Source organism: Lutjanus erythropterus, chromosome 3, assembly GCF_056507025.1.
Source record: "Lutjanus erythropterus isolate fLutEry1 chromosome 3, fLutEry1.hap2, whole genome shotgun sequence".
NCBI classification, from domain to species: Eukaryota; Metazoa; Chordata; class Actinopteri; order Lutjaniformes; family Lutjanidae; genus Lutjanus; species Lutjanus erythropterus.
Genome location: NC_139319.1, coordinates 2,073,799 through 2,099,766, shown reverse-complemented (window position 1 = coordinate 2,099,766; position 25,968 = coordinate 2,073,799). Strand labels below are relative to the sequence as shown.

Below are 25,968 nucleotides of genomic sequence, written 5' to 3'. Positions count from 1 at the left end.
AAAGCTGAGTCGTACACTTTTAGAGACTTTATATCATCACTGATATGTCCAAAAACAAATTTTTATTTAATCAGCGTCATTGCTGTACTGCATTCAAAAGTGATAAATATGGATGATAATAATGAATTCAGCTCTGACAAACCAATCGTCACTGGTTGATGTAAAAACAATCACCACTGGTGCACCGGCGCAGGAATGTTGTCACATTAGCAGATTGAAAGTCTCCTGTGTGCTGTGAAGTACAGAGAGATGTACCCTGCAGTGACAGGCTCAGTCAGCACTGTGTGAACTGGTTTGGTGAGGTTTTAATATAACAAATATTAAAGTCTCACACTGAAGCTTTAAATCTTCTGCAAGATAAGAGTCAGCTACCCACCTGGAGTCACGACAGTCCAGAAAACTGCTTCAGGTGTTCATATAGTTCAACTATTAACATCAATAACTCAGATTTCATTATGTTTTCTTTTTACACTCTGTGCAAAAGCAGAAATTCAGATTAAATCAGTATATTAACCAACTAACTCCAGTGCATGTTGCATTTACAACCCTGGATGACTAACTGCAGTTTTCAAACTGAACATTTGCTCACGATGTGTTGAAAAATCACAGCGGAGCTGCAGATGAGCTGTTTCTAACTGTGTCATCCAGGATATGTTTCTCTTACAGTGAACAAATCTTGTGGTCAGAGCCAAACCAACGTCCGTCTCTGAACATGTTCTGACTTCCTGCCTGTGGCTCTCAGCTCCAAGCCCACTGTTTCCTACTGAGGACGTACATCTTTAAAAACACCTCATCAATACGTAGTTTCATGTTTAAAAAATCATCAAATAGTGTGCATGTTGGGGACTATTTTCAGTGTCTGATTCATCCACATTCATTCTTTTTGAATACATCCACTTTAGTTTGCAGCTGAGTTTTTAATCTGAATTAGCATTAAAGTGACAAACATGATCAGTGTGAAATTGATCCGTCCACCTCAAAGAGCAGCTGATCCTCTTATGGAATTATTGGTAATAAATCAGATAATCTGGCGTCGGATTTCACACGGTTTGATCGTCTGAGTGTTTGATTGGCAGGTCTGGATGCTGCTCACTGACACGTGTGGAAGAGGAGGGTTGTGGGAAAACTCTTAACACTGATTGAAATATCGATATGTATCAGTGTAACAGTCAGGACCCCTAAGTCCTAATGAAGTCAGTCCTGATGTGTGTGTCTGTGTTCGTCCTCAGGGCGAAGTACCACAAGCTGAAATACGGAACAGAGCTGAACCAGGGAGAGATCAAACCTCCGAGTTACGATTCAGGTAAGACGAAGCTCTCATTGATGAACTGTCATAGATCTGTCATCACTTCCTGGTGAAGGAAGTTTTTTTATTTGATAGAGACAGCTGAAGATATGACAGGGTTAGAGAGAGAGAGAGAGGATGACACACAGCACATGGGCCGCAGGCGGGAGTCAAACCAGCGGCCACTGCAGAGGACTGACAGCCTCAGTACATGGGGGCGACCGCTCTACCAGCTGAGCTACAGGGGCGGCTCTATTTTATATTTCCTGATTTTATCATGTCAGCGTGTCCAGTTAAATTAATTTAATTTATCTAAGTTTTTTAGTACAGGGCTCTACAACCTTTTTGGCCACAAAAAGAAACTATTAAATTCTCCCTTTTTCCTGAAAACGTGTCATCCATAGCGAGCTCATGGAGACTCAAGAAAAGCACTGAGCCATAGATGTTGGCTATCATATGCATTTTAGTTGAAGAAATATTAAAACTTTTTTTTTTAATTTGGAAAATAGGATAACAGGCCAAAGATCAGCCTCTCTGATCTGATCTGATCTGATCTGATCTGATCTGATCTGGGTGTCTCTTGGACGCCTCCCTGTGGACGGGGGGGGGTCATGTATCCTGTCTGGGCCCCAGGAGGAGGTGGAGGATGTGGCTGGAGAGGAGGACTGGACTCACTGTGGGAACTCATGAACAGAAACATGTTGACTATTCATTCACTCTGTGTCTCTGTGTCTCTGTGTGTCTCTGTATCAGATGAGGGGAACGAAAGCGAGGCTCCCAGTCCTCCAAACAGCAGCCATCAGCTCAGCTGGAAACAAGGACGCCAGCTGCTCAGACAGTGAGTCTACACACACACACACACACACACACACACACACAAGCTAATTTAGACTTTAGCAGTGTCATGGGACAGTGGACTGTGTGTGTGTGTGTGTGTGTGTGTGCGTGCGTGCGTGCGTGCGTGTGTGTGCATGAACAGAAAGCAGCAGAGTCAAATCTTGTCAAAATGGGAATCAAACCCACCAATCCACTGTGACCAGTAGGGCTGCTAATTTCTTGATTTATTGATCAGTTGTTTGGTCCATAAAATATCAGAAAATCATGAAAAATGTTCATCGGTGTCTCAAGACGACGTCCTCAAATGTCTTGTTTCGTCCACAACTCAAAGACATTCATTTTCCTGTCAGAGAGGAAAGAAACCAGAAAATATTCACATTTAAGAAGTTGAAACCATCATCTTAAATGAAATCATTTACTTAAAGGGATATTTCATATTTTTTGGTTGCATCAAGTTCGTCTCCTCAGTCAGTGTTTTACCTGCAGTAGATGGAGGTCGACATGCTCCCAGTTTGAAGCAGCAGGAGTTCTGGTGTAAGAAGCTAAGTAATGTCCTGCTGTGGACGGGGTCAGCTGGAAAATGTATTTCAGACCCCTGAAAAAATCAATATCAGTTTAAATGTACACTACATTTATAATATTTTAACCACTTCATGTTGCTGTCAGATAGACTTCTCTGACAGGAAACTGGTGTTATATAAATCAAATATCGCTCTCTCCAAAGCCGATACACTCCGTTAACAAAATCAGTAATTCTACCTCACAGACAGGGGCAGGTCTAGAGGGGTCGCCACCCCTAAAAGATGCCTGAGTTTTCATTTTTTGGGTGAACTACCCCTTTAAGTATATTTGGTTTTGATTGAAAGACTCTGCAGAACATTTTAGCCAAAACTTTGAAAAGTCTTGGTAAGAGTCTGGCAAATTTTGGATTCCCTTCTAGACACAGCCAGCAGACAGTGACAGTGACGGACACGTGGCGGCGACACTAGATGGTGGAACACAAAGCGGCCGCTGGTTTCGTCTGTACAGGGATACCACCTCACATTCAGACAGCTCTGTAAAGAAAAGTCACTATATCATGTGACCAAACCCTGTATCGTGAGCAGTGAGTGATTTATTTTTGCAGTTTATTCACTGCAAACCAGTTGATGGAAAAGTTCCTAATTCACATATTTTTTCTTTTTTGCAGTTTGTCGACAACAGTTTATTCAAAAACATAAATGCAACATGCATCTGTCAGCTCTCTCACATACACCTCGCTCATCCTCACCAGCACAGACTGAATGTAGCTGCTAACTGTGGCTGTGGCAGTGGGCCAATCACACGTCACCTTAAACTAAAGAACACTTGCAGTGATTGGTTGCAAGTAAAACCGCACACAGTCCTTTTTATCCAGATCTGGGTACAAAAAGGATTGAATACAGGCATCATTTGACTGGAGAAACTTAAAGCTAATGAGTACTACTGATACCAACTGTAGTGTCAGTGAACAAACACAGGAGAAATAGTCCAGGTACAGGAGCCTGGAGGTGCCAAATTCAGTAAAGTAGCTGTTTTTCTGGAAAGTTTACACGCGATGAGTTCAGATGTCAAGACTTCACACATAACAAACATAACAACAACCAGATTTAACTTTTTAAAAGAAACAGAAAACCGAACATCTGCAAACATTAATTAACTGATTTTTAATCAATTATTAAATTAATTGCCAACTTTTTTGATAATAAATTAATCAGTTTAAGTAAAATTTTTTTGATTCCAGCTTCTTAAAAGTTGTTTTTTTGTTGTTGTTGTTTTTATTTCCCCTCTGGGACAGTAAACTAGATATAAACACTGATCAACATTTTGTAGACCAAACAACTATTAAGTGATTAAACAAGAAAATGATTGACTGATTTATCGATTATGAAAATAATCATTAGTTGCAGTCAATTCAGTCCCTTCAGGATTTCGCCGGCTGTTTTGGGGATTGTTTGCCGCCTAAAATGCATGATTTCACAGCAGCTTTTCTAAAAGATTGCAAAGTATGTTCAAATCAAAGACAACTTGTTCCGGGGAGACAACAATCTATTCTGAGTGTTCTAAAAAACCTCACCAGAAAGGTTCAAGAGTACAAAACTCAAACAAAATCTGCTTTATTGTAGATGTAGAAGTGCACAGAACATTGATAAATATCAAGAACAGTGACAAACCTTCTGTTCTTTTCAGAACCCGTGACAAAAAAACCCCCAGAAAAGTTGCAGTTTGGACAAAGTTGCAAGACTGCAGAGTTCATGAGGGTCGGTTTGATTGATCGCAACTTCCTGGAGGGACTGGTGTTCAAACTATAAATTTATTGTTATCTTTCTCATTTGTTCAAGACTTCTAAAGTTATTTTTGTGTGAGGACATGTTGCATGTATGTGTGCTGTGGCTCACATGTGATTTGTTTTCTGAATGTGTTTTGGTGTGTGTGTGTGTGTGTGTGTGTGTGTGTGTGTGTGTGTGTGTGTGTGTGTGTGTGTGTGTGTGTGTGTGTGTGTGTGTGTGTGTGTGTCAGCGGCGGCTGTGTGGTGACAGTGAATGGAGGATTGTGTGGAGGCGTCGAGGCCTCCTGCGATCGGAGAGGCTGGTACAGAGGGAGGGAGGGAGACCTTCCTCCCCCGTCTCTCTGTCTCTCTGTGAACAAACACACTCGATGTTATTCAGAGTAAACGTCCGTCCACTGAGGATAAAACCTCCGTAACTCGCTGCTGTCAGGTCAGCAGGCTCCTGCTTCTCTGCTGGTGCAGGTACAGTAACAGAGACTCGTGTCTGAACTGCTTCTGAGTAGATCTTTCAGGCGTGCTGCTCCATTCTGATTGGATATTGTAAGTTAAAGAGTATTTAAAAACTTTATCTTTGCTCAGTAACAGTGTAACGTGTATTATTCTTAACTGAAGCCAGAAAAGTCTTTAATTTGAGTTGGTGCTCCTCTGTCTCACCAGGTAAAATGCACATTTTTAACATTTCTAACAGGTAAAATAAAAAGATTATGTGAGGGGAAGAAATATTGCAGGTCGACAAAATCGGCAGCTCAACTTTTCATGGCAGTTTTATTGCAAATCTTTTGTATTTTGTCGCTCTGTGTACATCTCGTCAAACACTGTGAACTGCAGGGAGGAAATATAATCCATCAAACTTGCTAAACTTGGTGGCATTGCCCTTTAAGGATGCTGCTCCATTGATATAATTGCAGTGTTGTGTAGCTCAGCGGGTACAGCAAGGCACCAGTGAAGAGAGACGTTCAGGGCCTTGTTGTGTTGGTCTGGTGAAGTCAAAGGAGGTCAATAGATCGTACTTCTGTGTACGGCTGCATTGTGATGCCATTTCTCTCCACAGAACTGTAGTGGGATAAAAATCACAGCATTTCCCTCTGAGCTGTAGTGGAGTAGAAGTAGAAAGTGGCGTGAAACATAAAATACAAATCCGTCTAATTCTTAAAAAATAATAATATATATATTGTTAGATTCCAGATCTGTAATTGTCACTTCAGGACTAAAGTTGATTTGATTGTTGCCTCCAGCTCTGAGCTGCCTCTGTTCTCTCGTCTCCACCCTCAGATACCTGCAGGAGGTCGGATACACAGACACCATCCTGGATGTGAAGTCTCAGAGGGTGAGAGCGCTGCTCGGTCTAACCGGAGACTCGGGAGAGAAACCTGCAGAGAAGAAAGCCGAACCAATGGTGAACGGCACCGAACCGTCCTCACTGAAGGACAGCGGCATGGTCAGGTAGGAGACGAGACATTAGAGACAACAACAGTATCAGACTGTGGTTATATTACCCTCTAAAACAGTGTTACCGTTGGTTACAGGCAGCCATGTTGGCTGACAAATAAATCCAGACACAGGGAATACAGCACAGAGGTGACTTACAGTGGCTCCAACCAGGACTCTGACTCCAGGGAAAACAGAGACAGTGGTGGACACAGGCAGGGACAGGTGAAGTGTGAAGCATTAGAGAGCAGGTACTATGGCAAGATCAGCCCCGGGGTGCCAGAGGACAAACCCGGCAAGAAAATCACCTCAATTCTGTACCCCCTGTCGCTAAACTGGCCTCTGTCGGTCTCAGAGGCTCTGTGTGGCACCAGTTCAGCCAAGTTCACTGGGATGCAGCTCATCCAGCTCCACTTCCGGTGCCCATTCTGGCACTGCTCTCCACCCCAGTGCTCTGAGATCCCAACTAACAGGACAACTAGCTGCAACTGAGCTAACCAGCTAAAGGCAGCTACAGTTTGCAGCAGTTAGCAGTTACTTTAGCACCAACTAAAGCTATCTGTCCATCAGGAAACTCAGTGAGACCTGAGGCAGATCAGAGGGAAAACCAGAAAACATGTTCTCCTTAAAATATGATGCAGTTTCACCAGAATCAGTGAAAAAAGTTATAAAATTGTGTTTTTGTACAGTGATCAGTGATGCCCAGCTCTCAGAAACGCTCTGCTCTGGTAAATTCAACAAATTCAGTGCCTTATGTTGCCGTATATTGTCCAGTTTTCCTGTAGTTGTCATAAGCTGTCGTCATATGGGAGGTGGTGTGGTTTCATCTACAGCAGGCTGCACTTGCTTCACTCCATCATTTTCTGACACTTTCTGAAACCATAGAAGTAAAGTAGAGATATCTGACACCTGCTTCGAAGGTGGAGAAGAGAAAAACTCTAAAGAGGTCAGAACTTGTTGTAAACAGAACAACTTTACTTTTAAACCTTTGCAACCCCGATGAGGCCACAAACTGAAACATGTTGGTCTGAAAAGAAAGTTGTTGTTTGTTCTTCAAGTGTTGCTGGAGCTTTGGCCTCTTCAGATTTCTCAAAGCGTGCAATATAATTTCAAAAAATAAACCCCTATTATTTGTGCACTATATCGCAAATCTAAGGTTTCCACTTGTACGCTCAGTAGAACAATATTTCAGAGAGATGTATTATACATGAATACTCTCAGTGGTACCTTGCTGCTGATACTGTAACACAACACATTACAGCATGGGTCATTTCTCTACTTAGTTTTGAACTAATTTCTCTGAGCAACCAAACAAGCGAGTCATCAGACAGGAAATTACAGGATTCAGAAGAGTGATCAACAGCTTTATTGGAAAAAAAAAATGGTCCATATTTTATGAACTCCTCATGAAGTCCTCATCTGGATGATGAGATTTACTCAGCCTCAGCCTAAAACAAGAAAGAAAAGTCAGTTCCAAATTTAGAAATCAAGTTAGTGTTAGTCAGTGTCTCTTTTCATGTGGGAATTCAACATGAAATGGTACTCACTCATTCTTGAGAATCGGGACAAAACTGTATATTATAAAGCTGTATTACTATTATTTTGAAAAAAAAAAAAGTCTGATGGAGTTGATGGAAATCTGGGAAACAACTTTAAAGGGCCAACAATTTCATTAAAAAATCAATATTAAAACAAAATGATTATAACAGCACATTTTTTATACCTATGTCATCAGTAGGTGTTGTCAGTTTTACATTTAAAACATAAGACTTTTTTTAATTGGTGGTAGATTTGAATTTCTGGGGTGTGGGTGTTTAGAAATGAAAAAAATTTAAACAGACCAGAAGGTTTCATAACTTACATATATATAAATCCTTAAAGAATAAATCTTCACCCCACAAAAATTTAATTTGAGAGTTGATATTAATAATTTTTAAAGTGTCCTTTGTTTTAACAGGACATAATTTGTCCCATTTCTCAAGAATGGGTGTCCTTCAAAAGATATTATGTTTGTTTAGAGAATCAAATCATTTTAATGACTTTTAATGCCGACATTGTGATCATGAAAACAACAAGGATACCTTTCCAGCGTCGCGGCTCTTGGCTCTCATCTTGTTGACCTGAGACTCGGCGATGTCGGCGCGCTCCTGAGCCTCCTCCAGCTCATGCTGCACCTTCCTGAGCCTGGACATGTGGGTGTTGGCCTGCTCCTCCTGTGAAGTGTTTGTGGAGTTACATCGGTTTAGTTACCACACAGTTAATAAGCGGTGTTATTACAAATGATGTGTCAGACGTGATGCGTTTGACGTACAGCCTCCTCAGCCTGTCTCTTGTAAGCCTTCACTTTGAGCTGCAGCTTGTCCACCAGATCCTGAAGTCTGTTCACGTTCTTCTTGTCCTCCTCAGTCTGCACAGATGCAGGATTATACAGTAAGTGGTGAAGGGAATTTAAGAAAAACTAGCTGAAAGGGAGTTTTTCAGTAGGATTTACCTGGTATGTCAGCTCCTTCACTTTTCTTTCATATTTGCGGACTCCTTTCACAGCATCGGCTCCACGTCTCTGCTCAGCTTCAACTTCAGCTTCCAGCTCGCGCACCTGAAATGTGACAACAAATAATACATCATTAATATGCACATAAATCTTTAGTAGAAAGTTATGAAACTCCACAGTGAAGGAGTGATGTGCGTACCCTGGACTCCAGTTTCTGCAGCTGCTTCTTGCCTCCCTTCATGGCGAGGTTCTCTGCCTCATCCAGACGGTGCTGCAGGTCTTTGACTGTGACTTCCAGGTTCTTCTTCATCCTCTCCAGGTGAGCGCTGGTGTCCTGCTCCTTCTTCAGCTCCTCAGCCATCATGGCAGCCTGAAACGATAAACGGTCTCCAGGTTATTCTTATCGAACATGTACAAGTCGGTCACGTTAAGCAGTTCTGGAGGTGTGAGCTCACATCAGTGATGGACTTTTTGGCTTTGTCCTCTGCATTTCTTGCTTCCTGAACGGCATCGTCCACTTCACCCTGGACCTGGACGAGGTCAGTCTCCAGCTTCTTCTTGGTGTTCAGAAGACTGGTGTTCTGAATAAAAGAATTTTGAAAAATGAGCTCTACTGAGCCTTGTTGATGTGTCTTATTTGGAGGAATTGTATGTAGTTGACAACACACCTGAGAGTGAAGCAGTCCGACACGCTCGCTGGCATCAACCAGCTCCTGCTCGGCCAGTTTGCGTCCCCTCTCTGTCTGTTCCAGAGCAGCTCTCAGCTCCTCGATCTCAGCCACCATCAGGCCGTTCCTGCGCTCCACCATGGCAACCTGCTCCTTCATGTCTTCCTGTCCTCTGAGAGCGTCATCAAGGTGCAGTTGAGCATCCTGATGACAAAAGAAAGAAAAAACAATTAACAGTCTGTTTTTTTATTGTGGAACTTTCAGAGAATCCTTGTTATTAATGACCCCGTCGGTTGTTAAGTGAACTGCAGTCAACGCTTTGTTGCTTGTGCTCAAACTCTGTAGGCGCTAGCTGTAACTTAGCTATGATACATGTGTCTATTGTAGTGAGCAGCACATCCCACCAGAGGTCAGTATCTCTACTGGTGAACAAGGCAGAGCAGCTGAGCTGAGGAACATGGAGTCTGGAGGATAAAGTCACAGAACTAACTACTAACTCTAACTGAAAAAGAAAAATACCACTGCCTTGGGGGTATTTTGGATTGAGTCCTGATGATAAGGGTAACCAACCAAACACTGCAGACTTCTGATTGGTCAGAGTGGCGTTTTGTAGTGAGTGTGTAACTCTCACCTTGAGCTGTGCCTGGACATTCCTCAGCTGCTTCTGGGCCTCAGCGGCCTGCCTGTTGGCATGGCTCAGCTGAATCTCCATCTCGTTCAGGTCTCCCTCCATCTTCTTCTTGACTCTCAGGGCGTCATTCCTGCTCCTGACCTCAGCGTCCAGAGTGCTCTGCATGGAGTCAATCACCCTCTGGCTGTTCCTCTTGATCTGCTCCGTCTCCTCGTCCTTCTCTGCCAGCTTCCTGTCAACCTCACCTTTGATCTGGTTGAGCTCGAGCTGAACACGGAGAATCTTGGCCTCCTCGTGCTCCAGTGTACCCTGGGTGCAATTTCAAATTATACAAGTTAATGACTCAAGATTTCCACTAAACATGTGATCACATTTGAGACCCCTTTAAATGTCTTCTCAGAGGATCAGCAGCTATATAACAGCTTATTAGCAATGCAGCATATCAATGTGCCAAACCAAAGTAATTTTAGAGATTAATTGGAGGCAAACGAGCTACATCCAAAACTGTTTACCATAAGCATCTGTTTCCATCTAAGTACCAAGGGAATTTGAAGTAAATGTTGCAAAAAAAGAAGAAAAAAGTGTGAATTTGTTGTGTTTCCATCCACTGGTTTGGAGTGAATAATCTGGGCTGCACAAAGCATAGCTTTATCAAGAGTTAGCGGTTTAGGCTATCTTAAAAGACGCTGTAGAAGAAGTAGAGTAGAAGTAGAGAAAACTATATGATGGGAATGTTACATTATGTGTGTAAATGTGTGTAAAATTTTCTCCAAATTTGAGGAAGTGTTTTCAGAGTGGTTGCCTTCACCTTTTTCTTCAACATGAGCAGAAAAATAGATTGATTGAAACACAGCTAATGTCATGATACAAGTTTGATTAGCCCAACTCAATAACTGACTGACTGCTGCAAGGCTATTATTTAGTTTCAATTCCTGACTTTGCCGTATACCTCAGCTTCCTCCAGTGCTGTCTGAATTTCAGCTTTCTCAGTCTCCACAGTCTTCTTGGCCTTCTCCAGCTCATGGATGCTCTTTCCAGTCTCACCAATCTGTTCAGTCAGGTCTGAGATCTCCTCTACAGGAAACACAATGCAAAAAAACTTACACTTGAAGTGTTTAGTATGATCAATATTATTTTCTCCATATAAGTTTAAAGGTTCACGTACGCTGGAGGTTCTTGTTCTCTCTCTTCATGGTCTCCAGCTGATCCAGAGCCTCCTCATAAGAGTTCTTCATCTTGAACAGTTCGGTGCCGAGAGAGCGAGCATCCTTCTGAGCTCCTTCCAGCTCAGCCTGGCCCTCCTCATACTTCTGCTTCCATTCTGCCAGGACCTACAATCATATTGATGATACACAGATTAGGTTTCATTTTAATCAGTCTGTAACAATCATCTAGCAAGGGATCAAGACTAATTTACAAATGTGTATTAGTCTGGAAGCTCTCAGTTTGGATGTCACTCTTTCATCTGGCAGCTATGAAGGCAAAATTGCCTGTGTGGGATACCAAATTGTGGACAATACATCGTCAAAGGATGAGGTGAATGTTTGGGAGGAATTTGGTGTCATCAGGATTGTGAGAATAATGTTGTCAGTGACTTTGCTGATTGTAAAAGGTTTCAACAAGTATTAGCCTTCATTAGCTAGACTGTATTAGTGGGTCAGGTCACAAGGACTTACATTTATAGTTCTGGGAGGGTGTGGATTTGTCTTGGAGAGAAGGGATTGTTTCTGTTTCACAGCTTTGCAGGTGCAGGCGGGGATGTGTATGCAAAACTGGACTTGTGCAGGACTCTTAACGCACTTGATGAACCTTTTGACTAGCCCTAATTTAAACTAAACTGACCTCTGTCAGTCATTATATTGGATAAACAGTGGTGGTTGGCCTGATCAGATGCAGGTGGAAATCTGTCTAAATGGCTCTCTAGTTGGTCCAGTTTCCAGGCTAACACTTACCTTATCAAAGTTCCTCTGCTTCTTGTCAAGGTTGGCAGCCAGACCATTAGCTCTCTCCACATCAATCATGAGGTCCTCCACCTCACCCTGTAGCCTCTGCTTGGTCTTCTCCAAAGAGGCGCACTTGGAGTTCACAGCCTCGATGGATTCCTCAGCCTCCTGCAGGCGCTGGGCAAGCTTTTTCCTATAGTGAGCAAGCAAGGATTTATTTTTGCCAGCATGCTAAATTACCTACAAGATATCCTATTAATACAGAATAAATGAAGTGTTTTATTAAAAGGTTTACATACTTTGCCTCCTCCAGCTCCTCAGTGCGCTGGATGGCATCAGTTTCGTATTTGGATCTCCACTGAGCCACCTCACCGTTGGCCTTGGACATTCCCCGCTGCAGCTCAGCCTTGGCCTCCTGCTCCTCCTCAAACTGCTCTCTGAGCAGGTCACAGTCATGGCGGGCGGACTGAACAGCATGGGCCAGGGCGTTCTTGGCCTGTTGAGAAGGACAAGAGGCCTTATTTAATGACCTGCACATTGAGGTACCATGAAACTTCAGCACTTATTGTTTTTAATTCATGATGCATTTTGTGGAGAATATAGTTATTGCAGTACGTACTTTAACCTCCTCCTCAATGTGCCTCTTCAACTCCTCAATCTGCTGAGTAAAGGCCTGCTTGCCCCTGGTCAGCTGGGAAACAAGCGCCTCCTTCTCCTCAACCTGTCTTGAAAACTCACCTGAGGGATGATGTGTAAAAGACTTTGTAAAAATGATGAACTCACGCCCACAGAGCACTTTACCTCACAGGTGCACAGGTGACTCACCATTCTCTGTCATCAGTCTGGCCTTCTGTGCATTAATGTCATTCAGCTGGCGGACATTTTCATCGTTTTTGGCTTTGAGTTCACTCAGCTGGTCCTCAAGAGTTCTGCACATTTTCTCCAAGTTGCCCTATGAAAAAAACAAATGAGCAGTATTAGAAAAACATGTATTTAAGCAACACAAACAGTGCTTTTCAATAGATGCTTTTGTTACATGACCTTCTTGGTCTTTTCCTAACCTGACTACTGTACTCATCTAAGGATAATGCAGAATCTTTAAAACCACATGTAGAGACATAAAATCTTGACCTATGAACAAACTGCTCACCTTTGCCTTAGCAACAGACTCCATGTTGCTGGAGAGGTCATCAATCTCCATCTTGTACTCGCTCTTCTCCTTCTCCAGCTTCTGCTTGACGCGCTGCAGGTTGTCGATCTGCTCTCCCAGCTCTGCGACACTGTCGGCCTGCTTCTTGCGGAGAGCCGCTGCGGTAGCTTCATGCTGCAGGGTGGACTCTTCAAGATCACGACGCAGCTTCTGGAACTCAGCCTCGCGCTTCTTGTTCATCTCAATCTGAGCGGCTGTCGCTCCGCCCGCCTCCTCGAGCCTCTCGCTGATCTCCTCGAGCTCCCTGGAGAGGTCGGCCCTCTGCTTCTCAACCTTTGCACGAGCAGCCCTCTCAGCCTCAATCTCCTCCTCCAGCTCCTCAATGCGAGCCTAGATTTGATGATAGAAGGTTTATTAGTTGGAATATAAAGTGTTGTTTTCGATTTACTTGGTCTGATTGGCTAGCATGTTGGAGATCTCACCTGGAGCTCCTTGATCTTCTTCTGGAGCTGAGCACCAAGAGACTGTTCATCCTCAATCTTGCTGAGGAGCTGGCTGATCTCAAAGTCTTTCCTTGATGAGGAGACAAAGAAAACATTCGCTGTCACAGTTTCTACTGTTTAATGTGCACGGTGCCGAAAACAGGATTCAAACAAACAAAAACCTTACTTCTTGATCTTCTCCTCAGATTGCTGTTTGTCATTCTCCAGATCCATTATGGACTCCTGGGCCAGTTTCAGATCTCCCTCAAGCTTCCTCTTTGCTCTCTCAAGGTCCATGCGGAGCTTCTTTTCTTGCTCCAGTGATCCCTCGAGCTGTCACATGAATAAATAGTTAGTGATAGTTGATTTGAGGAATTTAGACAGACCATCAATACAGTTGTCTGGGTCTAATTTTTGAACCAGCATGACTGATTCATCGTCGTGACCACGTGGACCCGTCCACATGGCTACTACACCGATCCTGTAAATGCCAGTCTACTGCAAATGTGTGGAACTCATCCTCCAAGCGGACTCCTGTCCCATCCCAATCCCATAATAATGATTCCCATCCCATTCTGTTTCAGTCAATCCACAGTCCACATGCATCACTATCCAGGTACATATTATAGACAAAAACTGACCTATTGTTCTTATGATTCCTGCTCCACTTGGCTTTTTTTCCTGTCCCATCTCAGTTCTGTTATGAATAGTAAAACTGCCTCCCATCTCACAGGATTCCCCCAAAAATGTCAGCCTCTAGTGTAATCCAGGCTTAATAAAAACAGTGACAACCACTATACACAAGGTAGTCGCTGCTGTTTGGGCTGTTCCAGGCTGCATGTCTTCTCAACACTGCCCAACATCGCACTTTATATTTACTCCACTCTTAAAACCCCAGCAAAAGCAGTATGTTGGCATGGCTTCACATCAGTGTAAACTTAAAATTACAATAGACTCAGGTGGATACAATTGTTTTCTTACATCGTCCACTTGCTGCTCCAGCTTTGTCTTGGCCTTGGTCAGAGTGTTGACTTTGTCTTCCTCTGCCTGGAGATCATCAAGTGTTTGCTGGTGAGCCTCTTGGAGGGCTTTCTTCTCCTTGGTTAACTTGGCAATCGCCTCATCTTGAGATGCCATCTCCTCTGTCAGGTTTTTCACCTGGAAAAAGAGGAACAGTACAGTCATTTTTGTATCTATGAAATTTCTTATCCTATTTTTATATAATTTTGTATCTGTGCATATTTCAAGTTGTGCAAACCTTGTTTTCTGTGGCGTGTTTCTCCTTCTCCACTTTAGCCAAGGTGAGCTCCAAGTCATCGATGTCCTTCTTCAGCTCAGAGCATTCATCCTCCAGCTTCCTCTTCTTCGCAGTCAGCTCAGCGTTGATCTCCTCCTCATCCTCCAGTCTCTCAGTTGTCTCTTTGAGTTTGGCCTCAAGCTGGATCTTGCTCTTAATGAGTCCCTCACATCTCTCCTCAGCATCGCCCAGATTCTCAGCTTCCTATCGAACATTTTGAACATACAAGAAGTTAGTTTAGTTTAATTTGGTAAAGATTCATTAGTTTAAGAAGACACTGAAGATAAATGGCTGCTTCCTATCCAACATAGATGTGAACAATACTAGAAGAATCCCACTTCCTCTTGTTTCCTACTTACTGCAGCCACTTGGAGTTGCAGGTCATTCTTCTCCTGCAGCAGGGAAACCATCTTCTCCTCCAGCTCCTTCTTCTTGGCCAGGGCAGAAGCCAGGTCTGTCTGCATCTTCTCATAGTTCTCCTTCATCTGAGCCAGCTCCTTCTCAGTCTCAGCACTCTTCAGAAGAGGCTTGATCTTGAAGTACAGATTCATCCATGGCCAGTTCTTCACATTCATGAATGAGCGGATGTTGTACTGGATTGTGAAGATGGACTCTCTGTAAAATAAGTGTATTGTAAGTTTAAGTTGTGATGTCATATCTGGACACAATACAAATGGACAGAACAGCACAGTGTACTATATAACCCCACCTCCTCTCCATCATCTTCACAAACTCCTTCCTCATGAGGTATGCTCTGCAGAGAGCCTGAGTCATGGTCACCAGCTCAGCCAGTTTCTCGTCTCTCATCTCCTCCAGGGTACCCAGCAGACCAGCTTTGAAGAACACCTGTGTTGCCAAGTGTAGGAAGTGAATATTCGGCATGCATGGATACAACACGGTGACTAGATCTGTAAATATTCTCTACAAGGACGAACCTTTGTGTGTCCAAACTTGTACTGAGTGTGGTCCACATCAATGGAGCCCAGCAGCTTCTCTGAAGCTTTCTTGTTGTCAATGAACTGTCCCTCAGGGATGACACTGGCATTCAACACTTTGTATCTGCAAGGAAAATTAAACTTTTGTTTAAATGTATATCAGGAATGGTGATGGCAATCGAGTTGTGTGAAAATTGTCTGTTCCATCAGAATCATATTATCAGTTGGTTGTATCAATGTCTGCAACAGAGATGTCAAACGGATGCAGTTACACCAGTGATGTAGTGATTTCAAAAACCCATGGTACGATAATACGATGGGAAAAAGTCCACAATAGGATATTTATCACTGTATTAAGAAACAACGGAAAATGATGTCAAAAATGTCCTCTAATGAATAATAAATCTCATGTGTGCAGTATTTTTCTTTCAGCCATGACCTAAGCATGTGGAGAAACTGACATAAATCGTCAGAAATCAAAAACAAATGCAGCAGTCAGCAGCACACCTTTTTATAAAATAAAATAAAAAATAATGAAAAATTGTGATATTGCATTATTCAATACATTGTTACATCCCTAGTCTACACTGTTGCAAGCTTGGAGTCATTGCAGAGAGGGAGAAACTGGCCAAAACGTGGCTTCATTTCATGAAGAAATATGAAAAATAGTGGTACTTTTAATGTCTGTAAAAGTTTAGTTAAGGTTACTGCTAGCTTAATTTTTTCCCACACAGAAAATTGATCAGGAATCAATAAGGGAATTGATATAGAATCAGACCAAATAAGCAGAATCGATGATGGCAATGGTATCAATAAAATCTTATCAATTCCCATCCTTATTCTTGGTCTAGTTTCCACAATGCGTGAAAACAACTGACTTTGTTTCACATCAAATGAAAGTTCCTGTCACCTCTGCTTGAAGTCACCGTAGAGGATTCTGCTGGGGAAGCCCTTTCTGCAGATTCTGATGCCCTCCAGCACACCGTTGCACCTCAGCTGATGGATGACCAAGAAGTTCTCCATAAGACCTGGACAATGCCAGCACATGTTGGGTCAAGTACTACTTCTGTCACAATGCCGCACAAAGTGTAGAAACAAACGTGGATCATGAACTTCTTACCAGGTGTCTTTGTTTCATTAGGAATCAGGCAGCGCACAAAGTGAGGATGAGTGCTTCTCAAGTTGGTCATCAGCTTGCCCAAGTTCTCCTGTGGAGGAGCGGGGCAAAATAATAGGTCAAGATAAGATAAAATAATCCTTTATTTATCACACAAAGGGGGAAATTGCCTTGTGAGAGTTGCAACGTGGATAGCAAAATAGATGTAAGCATCAATAAATAATAAAGTAAACAAGCAATATAAAGAAAATATGAAACAGTACATACTCTGAAAAGAGCAGACACAGTCTGGAAGGAACCACCCTTCTTCTTTCCACCACCCTTCTTGCCGCCGGCTGCCTCTGTTTTGCAAAATAATTGAATTTCAAAGTTATTCTTTGTGGAAAATTTATTTTGGAACTTGGAGAATGTCTGGAAGGAACAATTCTTCTAGGAAGCTGCAACAATGCAGTACCACTGAGTCATTGCCTTTGCTTCTGGTTTGACTGTTTAATAACATGAGCTAACAGATTACTAGTTTGTACAGATTAGCGTCTCACCCTCAGCTCCAGCATGGGATGCATACAGCATGGCCAGCAGTTTGTTGGAAGCTTTCTGGTAGAGCTGGACGACTGAGTCATTCAGGGGGTCCTTGTTCTTGTCCAGCCAGCCGGTGATGTTGTAGTCCACTGTACCGGCGTAGTGAACCAGGGAGAAGTGAGCTTCAGCCTTGCCCTTTCCTGGCTTTGGCTTCTCGAAGGCCTTGGTCTTGCCAAGATGCTGATCGTGCAGCTTGTTCTTAAAGGAAGTGTCAGAGGCCTTGGGGAACATGCACTCCTCTTCAAGGATGGAGAAGATGCCCATTGGCTGAGAAGAATTTTCATTTCATGTTAAAAATTAAACTGAGAAAGGGAACATTTACACATGAATCAAAAAATCACATCTTTACCTTCTCAATGAGCTCAATGCAGGCAGCCAAGTCCATACCGAAGTCAATGAACTCCCAATCAATGCCTTCTTTCTTGTACTCCTCTTGCTCCAGAACAAACATGTGGTGGTTGAAGAACTGTTGCAGTTTCTCGTTGGTGAAGTTGATGCAGAGCTGCTCCAAGCTGTTGAACTACAATGAACAGGCGGATGATCAGTTCACTAGGCATTGCAGTGCTAACGTGTCATCACCACTGGTGTGTTTCTGTTTAACTTACGTCGAAAATCTCAAATCCAGCGATATCCAACACTCCAATGAAGAAAGATCTTGGCTGCTTTGTGTCCAGCATCTCATTGATGCGGATGACCATCCACAAGAACATTTTCTCATAAACAGACTTGCACAGAGCCATGACAGCGTTGTTGACCTAGAAATGAAAGATTTTAGTGTAGGGATTTCTCTGAATTATATCTTCATATCAAAATGCAAATGCATCCTTTAAATTTTAAACCACTTTCCATTCATTACCTGTGGAACGGTCTGACCTTTGGTCACCATCTCGTTTCCGACCTTGACTCTTGGGTAGCACAGAGCTTTCAGCATGTCAGCTGAGTTCAGGCCCATGAGGTAGGCGATTTTATCAGCCTCTGATGGAAAGAACAACAACAGCCGCAGTTACATGGACAGTATCTCTTCAACATGACTGAAATCCACTCAACATGGACACTAAATAGCCAAATAAAGTGAGGCCCAAAATCACAATTTGCCTCAGGGGGCTTTACAGTCTGTACAGTGTGCAAAACCCTCTGTCCTGTAAACCTTCAAAAGGAAAAAGTCCCCAAAATCCCTTCAGCAGGGAAAAGTGGAAGACACCTAAGGGAGTGCACCAGAAGAGGCATCCCCATCCCAGGATGGACAGACATGCAAGAGATGTCGTGTGTACAATATGAGTCCATGTCACAACAACATCTGGTGTCATACTATAAAATAAAGAGATGTGATAGGACGTGTTTCATGCCCGAAAGCATTTAACTATAATAAAACTTTTTTGACATGTGCAAAGTGGTTTCACCTGCTAGGAAGTACCTAATCTGATGGAAATATAACAGTAGAATAAAAATCATCCATAAGACCATAAAACTGAAAACTGGTTGTGTCAGAACCACTTTTGCTGTTTTGAATTTTAGCCTTGTGAATGTAGTAGACGGCTTTCAAACTTTTCCGGCTGTTTTTTTATTTGGTCAGTGGTTCGGTGGATTGAGGCTTTGTTTTTAAAACACTTGTTGGAACAAACTTATTGTTTTGCACCTTTCATCCATCGAGGGTTTCAACAATTCTTAAAACTTTCAAAGTTTCCAATAAAAAAAAGTTTATATTAGCCACAAACCAGTTCTGTTCTGCTATTTTCATGTTTGTGTACCTCCTGGAAACCTGTTTGCATCATCTAATGTTTACCCCACGTGGGATAATCATGCACTGAAAGAATTTATTTATTCCAACCTGAGAAAAACACTGGTTTAAGCATTTAAATGTTTATTTTGAGCTAATATTTTCCTATTGATCAGGAAAAGACTGGATCTGATTGAGGTGGTTACACAAGGCTTTTAATTCTGGTAAGTCGTGGTATATTAGGGTCCATGTTAACACATCTAACGAGTACTAACTACGCACTGACCTCTGTAGCATTTTGCACACCAGAATAGTGTATAAGTAGAAGTTACCCTCAGTGCCATCAGGTTCAGCCTGCTCCTCGCGCTGCTTCTGCTTGAATTTCATGGTTCCATGATGGATCACAGCACCAGTCAGCTTGTAGATGCCCATTTTCTCCTCAGCGTTGAAGCCCAAGATGTCAATGGCAGTCTGCAATGTAAATGAAGCAAAGTTATTGGTGCATGAAGCATTCTTCCCGTGTGTGTCATCTGTTTAACTGAACTGTTGTCTTACATCAGTTGCGATGAACTCCTCCACATCATTGATGCTCTTGACAGTGATTTCACCCTGACTGATCATTGGGTAGTCGTAGGGGTTGGTGGTGATCAGAAGAGCCTCTGCAGGAGCACAGTACAACATACTGTTTGTTGTCTCTACTGGTATTCTTTAAACGTATATTTCAAATTCACGTAGTAACCTTCATACCCAGGAGCTCAGGCTTGTGGCCGGTCATCAGCTGATAGAAGATGTGGTAACTCCTCTCAGCAGACAACTGGAAGGTGACACGGGACTTCTCCAGCAGATCTAAGATGAACAAATCCATGTCAGATTACAGTATTTGTCCATGTATGACATCGCAAAGTGGCAGCAAACGTCTCCAAAATCAGCGTCATGGTGTAATCTAAGGAAACGTTTCTGAGAAAAATATAGAAAACAACTTACAAGTTTCAATATCAGCTGAAGCCAGTTTGCCAGAAGTTCCAAAGTGAATTCTGATGAATTTACCCTAAAAAGATCAGATTTAAGTTAGCAGGATTCTTCATATTCAGCTTAGAAAATCTTAAGATTTTTCCCTTTGAACACTTACGAAACGAGAGGAGTTGTCATTCCTCACAGTCTTGGCGTTACCATAAGCCTCCAGCAGAGGGTTGGCTGCAATGATCTGATCTTCCAGCGAGCCCTGCAAAAAGATATTAAAATATGTTGTAGATTGTTAAGAATCCATAAACAATTCTCTGACCATTTTTCACACTAAAGGTAGGGTTACACAATTATTATATAAATTATCTACATTACAATATGATTGAATGCGATATCCAAACTGCAATTTTTTTTGAAAAATGTAGGAAAACATCTTTATTTGGTACAGACCCCAACGAAGTTTACATCATCACAATGTTATTTATTTTTTTTTATTTTTTTCAAATAGTGCTCCACTCTCCTGTCATGCAATGCCTATGTGGGTTTTTAGACCCTTTGAGTTTGTAATGTAAAATAAGCAGTTATTAGTTCATTTCCATACGGCATGGAAAATATGTGCCTTTGTGTCTCAGCACACATGGTGTTTTATGTGAAGCATGAAGTAAAGTGGATCCATTTGTTGCTAATTTTGATGCTAATTTCTGTTAGTGCATCAATAGGAATCCCATCTAAGTGTTAGCATCAAGCTAACAGACTAAGCAACACAGATTAACTATCGTGATTCTTTTACTGCAATTCAAGAATTGATTTTTTGATATATTTTGATAACTAGTGCTTATCTTGATGCTAACACTTACATGGGATTCCCACTGATGCGGGAGTGTTAATTAGCATGTGATCATGTTCATTTTATCTCCAAGCCTTGTATACGGTTGAATTTTACTTTCAGGAACATGGTGGATGAGGAGCTGTTTTTGTCAGGTGCTCTTGTAATTTATCTAATATTCAACAAATTTATTTTTAGTCATCTATTTAAATCATAAACCTACATTCGATACTTTAAAAGGAATGTTAAAATAGCGTTGAAGTTTTGTGATTGCTTTGCGTCACATGAAAGCGTCTTTTTGGTCAGACAGACGTAACCCTTGTGCTTCCTCGTCTGTGCAGCGTTACTGCTTTCATTCCGATCATGAGCTGTAAAACTGGCAGTAAAGATTTCCCTGATTATCGATCCCTGCTCCCATTCACAGATGAAAGGGGTTATAGAAGACTGGACTATTTTTCTTGGCGGAGGACCGCTCTCCTCGTGTGAGCCTTAACTCACCTGGATCTTGCCAGCTGATTGCGCCTCTTGTTTCTTGCCACCAGCCACTGCAATTGTTGCAAAGTACTGGATGACACGCTTGGTGTTGACAGTCTTTCCTGCACCGGATTCTCCACTGGGGAAGAGAGAGACATCTTGAGTCGTATCTGTCAGTGTCTCACAAGTATAATGTTATTCAGCTTTTCAAATGTTACTCACGTGATAAGGATGGACTGGTTCTCACGATCTGAAATGAACAAGCATTTCATTAAAAAAAAACCATTTCAGTTCATATCTGCCGTGTCATATAAAGATAAATTCATGTGTCCTCTTCTCAAAATCAAATCTCACCAGTGAGCATGAACTGATATGCGTTATCAGAGATGGAGAAGATGTGGGGTGGAGCCTCCACTCTCTTCTTGCCTCTGTACGCCACAACAACCTCGGCGTCGTACACAGGAAGCCACTTGTAGGGGTTCACGACGACACAGAAGAGACCGGAGTAGGTCTGGAAAGAGAAGAAAGTTCATTGTAAACATCATTTCATTCTGGACCTCATAGCCCCGTAGTGGCTGCAGAGAAAAGTCCTAAAAGATTTATTTTCTTTACCTGTATGTTCATGCTACACTACAGGACACGACACTACATTTTTATATAATAAATATCAACAGGAAACTTGATTACATCCATTAACACAATATCTGAGATCTGAACATTCAAGAAATTCAGGTTCAGAGGTAAATTTGTATATCTCTTTTTTAATCACTTAATACTGTCAGCAGCCATAAAAAAATCTAGTCATGTTTTTATGATTAAAATGCTGAACAAAAGTAAATAACTTCAGAATAAAGGAAAGTTTGTTGTCTGTAAAGGCGACTAATATCTGGCTCACAGGACGAGAAACAAAACTCATTTTGTGAAAATGCTCCTTAAATTACATATTTTAAAATTACAAACATTTTGAGACAAATACTGAGACAAGTGAAGTGGATGATAAGATAGCAACATGAAACTTCCCCAGTTGTCTTAATTATTTTTTAAAATGTCGTGTTTAAATGTGCAAATAACCTTGTGCCGTTGAAACTTTTCCGGTCAAAGAAAACCTCCATGTGTCTATTTGTAACGTTTTTCTCACAGCCAATCACCACAAGCCTTCTTTGGTTAAATGCTACGTGTGATTGGCCCATTAATGCAGCAGCTTCAGTCCGTACAGTCTGTGGTGAAGTGAAGTGAAGTGTATTTGATGGAGTTCAAAGTTCAGATAGATAGAGATTAAAGTCTGGCCTGTGTCTTCTGGTCAAAATAAATACATATTATGTCAGAAGGATTGTTTCAGGAATGTTTCCATGTTTATGTGAAAGGTATCAAATGAATTACTCTGCTGGTTTGAGGATCACTGTAAGGGTCCTTTATTATTTAAACAACACCCATCCCTCGGCATTATTTAATTAAATATCAAGTAATTTGCAGAAACTAAAATACACACCTGAATGTGTATTTTTGACGTTTTCTTCCTACTAATCTTAAAGAAGAGGTCAAAATCTCAAAACTGACCTGTATATTTTTTAAAAATGTTTTTTTTTTGCCCAACCATGTCTGTCTTTAAGTGTTATTTTAAAGACTCACGTAGATCATCCATGATGCAAAACGCTCTTTGAGGTTATACAGCACACAGGGCTCGTTGAGGTGGGTCATCATGGCCATGTCCTCAATCTTGTCAAACTTGGGAGGATTCATGGGGTGGATGTCGTCCTCCTTCACAGTGAGGGTCTGAGAAAGAAGGATAAATCCAGTTTTAGTCGATCAGTGTTCTGATGTGGTTTTTATTTCTCCGATGGAGCTTCGCCTACCTTTCCACAGAGGGTCTCCACGGTGGCTTTGCCCCCCTCCCTCTTGGTGAGTTTACCCTTGAGGTACATCTCCTCTGTGTCGGCCACAAAGAAGGCGGTTTTGGCGTCGAACGGAGTGTTCTGAGCCTCGATCCTCTCCTTCTCAGGCTTGCGGAGGTAAATGGCCGCGGGCCCGTACTGGGCCATCTCTGCGTCTGTGCTCATGGTGGCACTTTATTGGGGGACTGAAAAGATAAAAACATGATTTTGACTGTTATATGAAGTTGTTGCATCTGAATCTTATGGAGGTTTAGTTGTTGCAGACGTGTCTCACCACGGTTTATCCCAGCTGAGAGGCACAGATGTGTTGTTGACAGAGGATGCAGCTGTTAAAGACAGATTAACATGATCATTGCAGAGGACGCATGCTAAATATGTTCCACTTTTCCAGTCTGCCGAGCTCCCAAAGTGCTCTGCAACCAGAGCTGAGTATCATTAACATTAAGGCAGTCATTTCCAAACACTGGGTTGGGACCCACAGGTGGGTCACAGCAGATTTTATTTGGGTCACCAATAAATTTAGTAGTAACTTAACATGTGTATGTGTTTGCAATAGCGTGCATCAAGATTAGGGCTGCAAATAATTTACTGCCGATCAGTCTTTTTATTATATTCATGATTGATCGATCAGTTGTTGGTGAAAAATGTTAATCTGGCTGTAATTTTTCCCCCATTCAACTACTTTTTTGGTTCATAAAATGTCATAAAATAATGAAAATCATTTAATTGGTCCTGTCACAATTGTGAAAACGAACATGAAAACAGGTGGAGCGCACGGACGTCCCTGCGCTTCACCTGTTTTCACGTTTGGACCTATTTTTCAGCTTGTGATCTGTCTAGCAATATTTTTTCCACTTACACTTTGATCAGTTTTTTGGTCCATAGAAAGTCAGAAAATAATGAAAATACATTAATTAATCCTGTCACAATCTTGTCTAGTGAAAAAAATACGTGTGAAGACAGGTGAAGCGCACGGACGCACGTCGAACTGAAAGGATTCAAAGTTGAATTTTAGTGAAATAAAAGTTCAGCAGGATAGAATCTGCAAACTGACTGAGACTGACTGATACAGAGAATGCAATATGTTCCTGTGAAAATAAAGCATTGAGGAGAGAAAAATGTAAATTTTAATCTTTTTCCAGTCATGATTAATCATTAATTGATGTCTAATTAAAAAGAAAAGTGCTTGCAATTTGCAGCCCTATTTCTTTAAAGTTGTCTTTAAATTGTCACTGATATTTTTCTTTGAAATGTGCCACATAAATAAAACTGCCTTTCCTTTACAAATACTTCAGTTATAATTGCCTAAACCAATGTAAAGACCATTTTCAGAGCTTCCAAAGTATTTTGATCAAAAAACTTTTCTAAATTGAAGAATAGTTGCAAAAGTTATGTTTGGTCCTTTACAACAGAAAGCAGTGACTTTCAATAATATTTAATCCGATTATTCTTATTACTCGACATAATGACAGAGAGTTGCATGACATGAAAGTAATTTTAAGTTAAAGAAAATGATGTGAGCGTGAAGGAGCATGAAGAAGCACTAACCTGGGATGAGATGTTGTGTCAGTTCTTAGAGGAGTCTGAAGCTGCTGCTGCTTTTATAGAGGCTCAAAGTGCTCGCTCAGCAGGACTCTGCCTCTCGATTTGGTCAAGCATCCCTGCGATCAACAAGACATATCTCGTATCATTACAGGTTTCGTGTGCCTTTTTTGGCTTGTTTAACTCATAACACCTCCTGAAGGTAAAAATAGCAATAAAACAAGAAAACTGTTGAATAAATCAGGCAAGATATGGTCAGAATTTTAGTAAAACTGCAGTGAAAAGGAAGAAAATCTGCTAAAACAACAGTTTAAAACTGCTTGAGACATAAAGCATGTTGTTTATCAGACACTCTGTTTGATGTACAATAAGATAAAACTTAATTTAACAAATAATCTATTACTGGAGTCTTCCTTTTGCCCTTTGAGAGATGAACTCAAATGTCATTGGTATTGAGTGTCACAGCTTGTCCACAACTTATAACTATAAGTCGTGTAACATAAAGTCTCTCACGCACCAAATATACATTTTAAAATGTATGCTGTGTAATATTAGTAATATCAGCTGTTTTATGCCTGCTCATAAAATGTAAGTGAGATGGTAATGTTCAAAGTATATCCCAAAATAGATGCTGCATCCTACACATGTGAGTTTTTTAAACAGCAATAAATGATTTACTCAAATTCAGATTCTGACTTTCAGATTTAGAGGATTTCATCTTTTTATGATGAGACGGTGTCTCTGGGTTCCGGTTTGGTCTGTCTCTCGTTGTTCTGTCCTTTATTTGTACTTTTTATTGTATTCATTTATAATTTTCACGTATGTGTGAAGCACTTTGTTAAGACGCGCTTCACATGCTTACATGCATGCTTTATTTGCTTACTTATCCACTTACTCAGCTGTAGGAATTAAACATGCTCCTCTTGGAATGGAAATTAATTTTGGAGAAGCATGCAAGTGGCGCTGGTATTCGGTTGCAGGACATTGGCGCGTCTCATATTCCTCTAATAAAACAGAATGTAAAGCCCTTTACATAAAGTTCAAGTGATATTACACCATGCCTTAAAAGGACTAAAGCATTTGTCAAGCGGCTATAAAAAGTCCCACTCAGATATCAAAGATATGTGACTGTATGTGACAACTATGTGGACCTGCTGTTGAGACATCGCTGGAACTGGTTCCAAAATAAAATGACCTTCATATTCATGAAAACAAATTGACAATGATCCAAATGTTGTTTAGAGGAATTAACAGTGAATTATACAAGAGTAGTTGAGGAAAACGTGTATGCATAAGATTATCTTTATTTAAACTCTTCAGTGAGGCCGGGCCCTCATTTACAGTTATGTTAAGTAGTTTAAATCATTTGAAAGATATGAATGAATGAAAGATACAAGCTACAA

At 41.5% G+C, this 25,968-nt stretch overlaps 2 protein-coding genes across 2 annotated transcripts in view; one reads left to right on the top strand and one right to left on the bottom strand.

Annotated features, from left to right (window-relative positions):
- Positions 1 to 25,968, top strand: part of LOC146329372 (striatin-like) — an 81,404-nt gene that overhangs the window by 38,391 nt on the left and 17,045 nt on the right. Inside the window, exons 3-5 of the mRNA XM_084714642.1 lie at positions 1,230 to 1,303; positions 2,039 to 2,123; positions 5,703 to 5,873. Of these exons, the coding sequence (XP_084570768.1) occupies positions 1,230 to 1,303; positions 2,039 to 2,123; positions 5,703 to 5,873 (330 nt within the window). The remainder of the gene's footprint in view (positions 1 to 1,229; positions 1,304 to 2,038; positions 2,124 to 5,702; positions 5,874 to 25,968) is intronic.
- LOC146329373 (myosin heavy chain, fast skeletal muscle-like) lies at positions 7,202 to 24,594 on the bottom strand. The gene is made up of 41 exons (XM_084714608.1): positions 24,572 to 24,594; positions 23,298 to 23,349; positions 22,985 to 23,208; positions 22,761 to 22,904; positions 21,486 to 21,642; positions 21,354 to 21,381; positions 21,156 to 21,270; positions 19,998 to 20,090; positions 19,853 to 19,916; positions 19,616 to 19,714; positions 19,424 to 19,527; positions 19,201 to 19,339; positions 18,008 to 18,126; positions 17,757 to 17,906; positions 17,501 to 17,671; positions 17,112 to 17,418; positions 16,840 to 16,913; positions 16,576 to 16,663; positions 16,366 to 16,483; positions 15,456 to 15,579; positions 15,230 to 15,366; positions 14,880 to 15,135; positions 14,482 to 14,724; positions 14,205 to 14,381; positions 13,411 to 13,556; positions 13,224 to 13,314; positions 12,742 to 13,131; positions 12,417 to 12,543; positions 12,211 to 12,329; positions 11,891 to 12,087; positions 11,601 to 11,784; positions 10,814 to 10,979; positions 10,598 to 10,722; positions 9,649 to 9,957; positions 9,018 to 9,221; positions 8,805 to 8,930; positions 8,549 to 8,719; positions 8,350 to 8,454; positions 8,170 to 8,265; positions 7,940 to 8,071; positions 7,202 to 7,306 (listed from the first exon to the last, which is right to left on the bottom strand). Exons 3-41 carry the CDS (start codon positions 23,186 to 23,188, stop codon positions 7,292 to 7,294), a joined length of 5,814 nt encoding a protein of 1,937 aa, XP_084570734.1. The 5' UTR covers positions 23,189 to 23,208; positions 23,298 to 23,349; positions 24,572 to 24,594; the 3' UTR covers positions 7,202 to 7,291.